Raw genomic sequence first — 9,642 nt, forward strand, 5'->3', positions numbered from 1 at the left:
GCTCTCCATGGGGGCGCTGGAGGCAACGATAGGTCCGGAGGCGGCGGAGGCGCTGCGGCCTGAGGTGCGTGAGTATGTGCATGTGGGCAGCCTGAGGCCTGAGGGCGATGGTGGCGGCGGGGGCGGCGGCGGCGGGGACGGCGGCGGCGGCGGCGGAGCCAAAAAGCCGGCGGCGGCGGCGGCGCCGGTAGAGCCTCTGGTGGCGGCCAATCCGACACTGCTGCTGGCACCAGAGTTGCAGTACACGGTACGGCAGGGATGGCGTCAGTTGCAGGGGAGCAGAGGAGGGCACGGGTAGGCACATGGACGTCTGTAGGTCGTTTTTGCCTTGCGGAAGAGGATATTAGTGACTTCGTTCAACTCCGCGGGCGCCAGAACTTAATGAAGTAATCGTGCGAAACATAAACTGTAAAAATATAAACCAGGTTTTCGAGCTTGCGAGGTAAAGCAACGTTACGTTTCCTGGATCTTGCGGCGGACGAGTGACCACCTTGATTTGGGGCCGGCGGGTGGCATTTCTGTTTGTTTATTTTTATTGTTTGTACGACATATTGTCCGCGGAGACGTATCACACATGAGAACTGCTCATGAGCACGATTGAAGTAATCTTAAAATATAAATGTCGCGATTTAAAATTTTAAAATCATGTCCTGTTTCAGGCGTCACACGTTTTGTTTGATGGACCGAAACAGCCCCGACGATTTTCTACGCTCTCCTCTTTTTTTCCCCCTCGAAGGTATTTCTCCTCCTCCATCTTCCGAGCCCTGCCGCTTTCGGACAAGCCCGGTACCGCTACTGCCCGCCTGACGGCGGCGCTGACGCCGCTCCTGGACGCTGCCGTACAGGGCCTGCGTGACGGCAGCATCACCGTGCAACTTGTGCACGGCGATATCCTCGCCGCCTTGCTGACGGTACCCTCCTACTCTCCACCTCCGTCGCCGCTGACGCCGCCACAACAGCCGCTGCAGTACGACTTCATCGATTGCAGCAACGTAGCGGATTACGTGTCTCTCCAGGCGCTTGTGCAGGCCGCAGCGCCGCTGCTGGCGCGTCGTACATATGCACGGCTGCGTGCGGAGAGCCTGACGGTGTACGGCCGTCAGCTGGAGCGGGAACCGGCGCTGACGCCAGCAGGCTTCGTGGCTTCCCGGCTACAAGGACCCTCCTTGGCAGCATTTCAAGAGATGTTAGCGATCCGATTGGTAGAGGGTGAGGTGGAGGTGTGGCCGGGGCGAGGAGTACGGACGGTGTGGGCTGCGGCGGCGGCGGCCGTGCTGGATCCGGTACCAGAGGCGGCAGCTCCTGCTAACAGCCACCTCTCCTCAGCCAACAGATCAGTTTCCCGTACAAATCAATATGCGAATGTATGCAGCAACGGTGGCGGCGATGGCGGCAGCGGCAGCGGCGGCGATGGCAAGGAGGGCAGGAGCTCCTGGCTGACGGCGCCTCAACTCCTGCTAGAGCTGTTGCCAGGCTGCAAAGCTCTCCTCCTGCCGTCGGATGACCAGCGGGACGGCACTGCTACTGCTCCCGCCATCGCGCCGCTGGCGCTCGTGCATCTGCTGTCATTGGCGCTGCCGCCGCTGCAGCTTGAACCTATGGTGCGGGCGTTGGTGCGGTGCGACGGCAGCGGAGCCGCTACACTGTTCAAATGGGAGCTGACGCTGCACGCGCAGCTTCAGGCGGCGGCGATCGGCGGCCTCCGGCCGCCGCCGCTGCGTCAACTGTCGTACGCAGCGCGGCCGGGTTGGGAGCTAATCGGCTGCAGCCACCTGCCACTGCTGCTGGCGATTAGCCGTGAGGCGCTGCCGCGTGTGCCGCTGCCGGTTACCAACGTAGGCGGAGACGGCGGGCTCATTAAGCAGCTGATGGCGGCGCTCGCTTGGGATGAAGACGCGGCGACGGCGCACTTTTTTCTTGCGGAGACCCTCCTGGAGCAGCGCAGTGACTGGTTCGTAACTCTGTGCGTGGTGACCGCGACTGAAGGTGGCCGCGACAGCGGCGGCGGCGGCGGCCTGGCTCTGAAGCCGGTCGGCGTGTCAACACGTCTTAAGGCGCTAAAATCGCAGCCGGCGGCGGCGGCGGCGGCGCCGTTAGCGTGGCGGCGGCTGGCTCAGCCCCGACCGCATTTGGACCTGAAGCTGGTTAACAAACTGGGGAACAACGCGCCTGCTGTCGATGACAATGACGCGCTGTCACGGCGGTCCTGGGAGGGTGCCGTACATGTTTGCCGCCGGGCGCGCAGCGTCATCGTGGATGTCCTGGCGCCCGGGTCGTTCCCGGCGGCCGAGGTGGCGGCGGTGACGGTCTGTCGGGAGGGTGCCGAGTTCACCGTGCATGTGAAGCCAAAGCGCGGCGGCGGCAAGGGCAAGGGTGGTTTGTATGTTCGTTTGTTTGTATGTTCGTTTGTTTGTATGTTCGTTTGTTTGTATGTTCGTTTGTTTGTATGTTCGTTTGTTTTGGGGGAATGGGATGAAAGACTAAACAGGGTTTGCGGGGAGCGCAGTTCAGTTCATAGTGAGGTTGAGTGAAAGACATCTAGGTGGTGGATTCAGATTGCTGTCGCACACATCCGCAGGCTGAAGGCAGATTGAAGCGCTGTACATACAGACGTACATACAGTCATACAGGCACACGACAGCCCCAACAGAATCGCTTTTGCAAGGTCCTCTAGCGTTTTTTTGGGCGGGGCCCCAGCGCGAAGCGCCCAGGGGGCCTCCCGCCCTGTAGGATTGCCCATGTCCGTGTGGCCGTGTGGCCGTGTGGCCGTGTGGCCGTGTGTGTGTAACGGACCGAACATAATACCTCGCCCGGCTGAAACGCGTTATTAGTACTATATGGCAATCTCTATTGCAAGGTATCTTGCCTGTAGCCAACAAAAATCGTATGAGCACAAACGACTTTGGCTGCCTCCATTCACCGAGCCCAAAGTCACATCAACCCCTCTCGGCTTAAATTTCATCTCAAAAAGTGCCGTGTATCTCATTATTGAATTCTGAGATGATGGCGTATTATAACTCGAACACCCAGCTTGTGTTACCATTTGCCCGCAGGGGCATTCCGACTTGCCACCAGCAGGCCGACAAACTTCCTTTCATTTCTCTATGAAGTACGCAAGCTGCCCGTTTGTACATTTACTTCGGCCAATGCTCGGGGCTTGGTGTGTCGGCTTCCTGCCTCCCGCGCTCTGACAAGCATAGCTCCTACGGCCCGTACGGATGCAGGGGGGGCCCGCCTTTCGAGGAAGCGGACACCCGACTTGTCCATCATGCCCGCCGCCCGCCAGCGCCCGCCGGCTCGGAAAGTAATTAAAGGTGCGACTGAGGGTTACTCTGGGAGCCCTAGCGGATAAGGTGCGGGACGGTCATGCCGGAAGTACAGTTTGGGAAACTGCATGGGAGTGGGTGCATGGGCATGGCGCAATCCTCATTACGTGTTGCGAATGGGGGATGCAGCGTGATGCGATATCGGGCAGGTTAACAGCCGGTCGGGCTTGGGTTGAAAGTACCGCAAGAATAAAAAAATCAAATGTTGTTTGTCTGAAACGTTGGTTGTGTGTGTGACTGCGCGTCTGTGGGCGGATGTGGCAGGTCCAAGAGCGGCGCGCGCAGCGGGGCCTTGCGGCGTCCTGCCGCCTGACGCACCAGTACCGCCAGGCCATCAAGCACTTGGAGCGCGTATTGGAGATTTCCCGAGAAATCGGGGAGTACACTGGTGGGTTCGTTCGGGATGGACGGGTCCATTTTTGCGGCGTCTTTTCTCCCACACACACACAGCAGTGGGACGAGTGTCCAAACTGAGAAGAGTGCGGTTGGGGTCGCGGTGCGCCACTGCTTGGGGCGCCTCACCATGTGGGTCGATAACCCTGCGCCCCCGAATGCACCCGTGCACGCCAGCAGCATGCACTTACGCATGAAGTCACACGAAGAACACTGGCTGCTGGGTAGTCCTGGGATGTGGCTAAAACTTCGTTTGGGGCGGATCTAAAGATTTAGGAAGAATTCAAAAAATGTTTAAGGTATGGTGTGCCGTCTCTTGACTCCTGTTTTGATTTTTTGTCTTCCTAATGAATTGAGACCAACCTCGGGGCGTTTGTTACACAAACAGCGACTATTTTGTATCATTTTGTTTTTGTAATGCTTTGACTTGATCCGCCGCGTGCTCGTTGTGTTATTGGTCAGGTGACGCCGACGCGTACGGCACCATGGCGGACTGCTACACGGATATGGGCGAGTTCGAGAAGGCGGCGGTGTACTATGACAAGTACATTGAGCGCATGAACCGGGACGGACCCATCTAAAGGAAGCTTCTATAGCCTTCCTCCGGACATCGTATCATTATTATATTATTACTTCTGTGAGCGCTAGAATGTTGTGAACGCGTGGTTGTTGTCAACACCGTCCGTGTAGCCGGCCCGTCGGTATGGACCGCTCTCACGAGCGAGCTCCGCAGGGAGAAGAAGCTTTGCACCTGGGGGCCTTGTCGTCCTGTATGTTGTCCTGTGGGCTGGGGGGGAGGCGTGTGTGTCCGGTAGGGCAGAGGCGCCCTTGTCGACTTGGGACTGGAGTCTCGTTCAGGTGGGCGCTGGAGCGGAGGAGTGGGAGGTGGGGGGCCCTGGTGTTGGGAGCTGGGCCGAGTGTGAAATACATTTCCTCGGGTTCGGTGCCGCCTGGACTTCTGGTTATCTGCGTGCTCTCAGTTTTCTTGAGTTCATGTGGTTCACTAGGACACTTGTCGTTCGGGTGTTGGAGCGGTGCTGCGGCGGAGATACTGCGCAGGGTTGGTTAACGAAGAAGGTAACGGTGTTTTGGCCCGCGAGGGGAGGAGAGGAGGGGGAAGAGGAGGGGGAGGAGAGGGGGAGGAGGAGGAGCATGAAGTCGTAGTACGGCAGCTCTCCTTGCACTGCCATGATGAATGCCGATTGCAGGCGCACTGCCGTACCCTGTAGTCCTCTCACCCTGGTTTTTATGCAACTGCGCTTATCACGAGGCAATGGATGTTCAAGGAAGTATTATATATTATACATATAACAAACTTCAAGCAGCACAGCGCTCAGCGCCAGTAGTAGCACCAGGCTGGGCTGGCCGCCAGCATGTCGTGGGCATATGCGATTGATTACTTGGGGAGCTATGTACGGAATAAAGTACGGAGTAGGCCGCCGCTTGTGGCAACTGCACATAGTCGTTTTTTGTATAGGAGCTCCCACCGGTTTCCGGCCCCTTGCACCGGGATGTACGACTTGCTCGTCCGGCATCGCAGCGTCTTTGAAAGATTGAACGGGCCTCGGGGTTACTGGGGAGGATATACAAGGCTTAACAGCGTGTTCTCCCGTTTTATCTGTTGCAAAATGTACACACCGGTGCAAAGGTGTATGATGGTGCTGCCATGCCTCACGAGGCTTGGGAAAAGGTTCGAGAGCCTGGAGTGGAGTAGTATTTGCGTGAAGGGCTTTGTTCAGCTGTGTATGGACATGTGAGGGCTGTGTGAGCTATAAGCGAGAGCTGCGTCTTCCCAAAAAGTTTGCACCAGCTGTGAGAGAGTTGGCAGCTTTTTTTATTGTTAATTTACAGCCGGATTGCTGGATAGCAAACCACTGAACAACAAACCTTTTCTTGGTAAAATCTGTTTTGACTTAGGTGGGCTCCCGCGGTGCTTCCCTGTACGCTTCTCTGCTCCCTGCAACAGCCCTCAGATTTTCAAAAGAGTTTAAAAGCTGCGTCCGCGCTATCATGGAGGGTTACGGCTAACATATCAAGGACCTTCCAGTATAATGCCAATATGGGCGTACAAGGGGTACGATGTTGCCCCAGGTAGGGGCAAGGTTCCCTACTGGGTGCTCGGCAGTGGCTCGGCATTGAGCAGGGCAACTGAAAGTCCTGCCAACCGTCCTATTTTAAACGCGGATGGAGGACGAGGACAGAAATATTACCTTTTTGAAAATGTAAGCTTTTGCAGTTCTAGCCTTATGCCGATTTGTTCCTGATGCTATGCATGTACAGATTGCCGCGAGATCCGAATGACCGTGGAAGCCACGGCAGGGACAATACGATTTGCTTCAGCGTTAAGCATTACAAAGATGGGGGCCCTTGTGAAGCAGCTGCCCGCGTTTCTAAAGCACGTATGGTGTTGGATTGTATGGTGCCCAAGTACGTTTGCGAGGAAGATAATGTGGCGAGGCTGGAGAGGAAAGTGCAGTGGCATATTGGAATGTGAGATTAGCGTAAGCGAGTTACAGGGCGTTTTATTGCACGGGCGAATTTACGTGCAAATCTTTCACCGTAGCATCAGTCCTCAGTTCATTTCTTGGAACGAACATCAGCATAGGTGCAAGCCCTCTCGCTTGGGGGGATATGCAAACAAACATCCTGATAGGGGTAAACTCGCATGCTACCGAGCATTCAACCGAGCACATGCATGCTTAGTTGAATGGTGAGATGCGACCCCCCCTTCATTTCGTGCTCGGCAAGCCTGCCACCGCGTACCGGATATGTTGGCGATGTTACAGAACGCTGCACCTTGGTTTCTGTGCGCAATGCATACGTTGCTCGACCCCGCCGACCAAAACTACACGTGCCCAACTGAAGACACACCGGTGGTTGTGCAGCAGCTCTTGAGGCTTTGTTGGCTGAAATCCATCCTGAGACGCTGCACCTCGGTACCTGTGCGCAATGCGTACGCTGCTCGCCCGCGCCGACCAAAACTACATGTTCCCATCTGAAGACAATGCCGGTGGTTCTTAAACAGAATTTGAGCTTGCTGCTGGCTCAAGTCCTTCCGTAGTTGCTGCAACACGGCTAACGCAGGCACGGCCGAATGCGCTGCGAAAAGCTGTTCCAAGCCCTCAGCGGCATCCATTTTACTTGCAAGGTTCTGAACGACTTTCGCGATTCTTCTCTTTACCTAATTCTGCGTTGTTATTATTTATTTCGTAAGAGTGTAACTTGAGTCTAGTGGGAACAATGTGCATTATGCGCTGCGCTACCGAAAGCAGGCGCCTTATGGCTGATTCTTCGCCGACCGCTTCATCTTCCGCGGCAGTTTCACGAGCCCAGAGTTGCAAGCTACGACCGTGCTTTTAGTTACTGCAAAGCATCCACGCAATAGTCCAGCCTGCATGCCGCGTGCGGCTGTGGCCAACATGCCCACCTGCGCAACGCGCTGGCGCACCTGGTCCTCATCCGCCAAGAAATTTTACATACATTTGTACAGGCGCATTTTGCGAATCGCACGCGCGCATCTGCGCGGCAAAATTCGTTCCTGACTTTTGGGACGAGATGTACGGAGTCCCTATTCGCGAAGTACGACCGGACACATTTGTGCGAGAGGCTGCTTAATGAATACCTACCGATGTACCTGAAACATAAAAGGCTTCAGCCATTGTTATGAGCATGGCAACCACGTTGTGCAGCAACAAAAAGTCTTTAGTGCGTGATTAGGACACGCCTCACGATCCGATACATCTACCCGTGAGGGACCCGTGAGCAAAGGACTCGCAAGTAATCCTATTTTTAATAAATGCCTACAGAATAAGTGATTGACATGATATCTGTTCTCTTATATTTAAATCCATGCTCGGTTGTCGGTCCATGTGCCGGTGTTGGCGTTACGGTTCCTTTTCTGGAGAAAAATATACATGCACTAAACCAAGATCAATCAGATCAAAAACGTAGCTGTGATAATATTATGAACTTCTGTCCTTTGCCATGAGCGCGCAGGCATCACAGGGCAACCCGCGGGAGCGGGGCAATGCTCTGTTCGTGAAGGGCAATTTTATCGCTGCCGCTGCTGCCTACTCCGAGGGACTGCAATCCAATAGTAGTTTAAAAACTGCAAGCAACCTGAACTGCACGGTTGCTGAGGAGCGTGCTATCCTGCTGTGCAATCGAGCCGCATGCCATCTGGAGCTCGGCAATGCAGCAGCCGCGGAGGCAGACTGCCGTGCCTGCCTACAGTTGCAGCCATGCAATATCAAAGCACACTACCGATTGGCCCGGTCCCTGCCGGCCGATCACCCCGACGCGGCTGCCGCCATCGCCATCGCCATCGCGCTGTGCGAACCAGGTGGTCGCGCTGACGCGATGATGGCGACCTACAACACCATTCAGCGTGCAGCGGACAATGCTGCTGCTGCGGCTGCAGCAGCAGTCTCTGCTGCTGCCGCCGGCACAGACGAGGCTGCACAGCCGCCGCCGCCGCCAGTACGACTGCAGCTCCCGCCAGACTGCGGCCGCGTCGCCGCCGCATCGAGCTGGTCTGAAGTCGAAGCCGCCCTGCGTCGAGGTTTCAGCTTTGTCGTACTGCGCCCCGGCATCTACACTACCAACACCCGCGCGCCGCAGGCGGCGCCCGGCGTCAGCACCTACACGCTCCTCGCCGTCGGTTCTGTCGTACTGCAGTCAACGCGTGACGGCGGCAGCCACGCGATCTGGGTCAACGCTGAACTGCCGTTTCATTCTATTTTCCGTAGGACGCCGCCTGCCTCCGTCACGCTGGCCGGAGTACGGCTTGTTGGCAGCGGCCGTGTAGCGGCGGCCTGTGTCTCCGGCGATGGCGCAAAACTGCAGTTGCTGAACTGCCGTATCGAGGACTACGGCGAGGCAGGCCTCTTAGTAACGGGAGCGTGTACGGCACGTCTTGCGGGATGCGTCTTCACCCGTACGGCAGCTCAGGCGATAGAAGTCCGGGAGGGTGGAAAACTGATAGCGGATCGCGTCACCATCACCAACTGCAACCAGGGCGTATCCGCGTACGGCGGTGCTCGTACCGTCGTACTGCGTGACTGTACGATTGTGGGATCAAAGCGGGAGAATGTGTTGCTGAGCGGCACGTACGTGAACGCCGCGACGGAGGCTCAGCACGGCCTTGGAGGTGACGGGAGAAAGGCGCGGTCGGCAAGCGCCGCCGTTGCGACGGCGAAGGCGGAGGAATGGGGCCGGCGCAACAGCACGCCGTTGGACGTTGCTTTGTTGGACTGTACCATCAGCAGGTCTGGACAATTTGGAGTGTCCGCAGACCGCGGCACTAGTGTTTTGGCGCGAGGTTGCCTGCTCGAGGACAACGATCCGTACGCGTTTTTCATCAAAGGGGGCACGGACGCGAGCATATTGGCGTGCCGAATCCACTACTCCGGCGCCAGATCCAAATGTGACTGGGGAATATCCGCTGGCGGCATTGGTGGCGGCGGCATTGGTGGCGGGCGCGGCGGCGTCAGAGGCCGTGGCGCGGCTGCGGCGGCCCCCATGCGGCAAACCGGTATTCATATCGGCGTCAACTACGGCGGCACCGTCACCATCGTCGGTAATGCATTTGTCGGGCCCGAGAAGATGGCGATTGTGGAGGAAGGGGTCGGAAGTGCCGAAGTCGCCATCACGACACGGTGCCTGGGCTTTTGGTCCAAGCCATCATCCACAGATCGGAACAGTTACCATGATAGGAAGGCGGCTACTGCGGCGCTGGCCGAGCGCCGTCGCGGCGGCAACGGCCCTGGCGGCAGGAACGAAGGAGGTGACTGTAGCGGCGGTAGCAGTCGCAGCGGCGGGGGCGGCGGCGGAAGTACGGACGTCGATGATGTAGACTCCGTGCCTAGTTTGGAATCCTTGGCGCAGCACCTGCCGTCCTGGGCGATGGTGGCCGGTACTGTCG

The 9,642-nt window shown here is 57.2% G+C and overlaps 2 protein-coding genes across 2 annotated transcripts in view; both read left to right on the forward strand.

The window, feature by feature from the left end:
* VOLCADRAFT_100877 (uncharacterized protein) overlaps positions 1–4,300 on the forward strand; it is a gene marked incomplete at both ends in the record, with an annotated part of 6,884 nt that extends 2,584 nt beyond the window's left edge. Inside the window, 5 exons of the mRNA XM_002959373.1 lie at positions 33–294; positions 737–2,373; positions 3,054–3,160; positions 3,591–3,714; positions 4,182–4,300. Of these exons, the coding sequence (XP_002959419.1) occupies positions 33–294; positions 737–2,373; positions 3,054–3,160; positions 3,591–3,714; positions 4,182–4,300 (2,249 nt within the window). The remainder of the gene's footprint in view (positions 1–32; positions 295–736; positions 2,374–3,053; positions 3,161–3,590; positions 3,715–4,181) is intronic.
* A 1,470-nt stretch (positions 4,301–5,770) lies between these two features.
* VOLCADRAFT_100878 (uncharacterized protein) overlaps positions 5,771–9,642 on the forward strand; it is a gene marked incomplete at both ends in the record, with an annotated part of 6,044 nt that continues 2,172 nt past the window's right edge. The window contains 3 exons of the mRNA XM_002959374.1: positions 5,771–5,810; positions 6,605–6,672; positions 7,716–9,638. Of these exons, the coding sequence (XP_002959420.1) occupies positions 5,771–5,810; positions 6,605–6,672; positions 7,716–9,638 (2,031 nt within the window). The remainder of the gene's footprint in view (positions 5,811–6,604; positions 6,673–7,715; positions 9,639–9,642) is intronic.

Source organism: Volvox carteri, assembly GCF_000143455.1.
Source record: "Volvox carteri f. nagariensis unplaced genomic scaffold VOLCAscaffold_189, whole genome shotgun sequence".
NCBI classification, from domain to species: Eukaryota; Viridiplantae; Chlorophyta; class Chlorophyceae; order Chlamydomonadales; family Volvocaceae; genus Volvox; species Volvox carteri.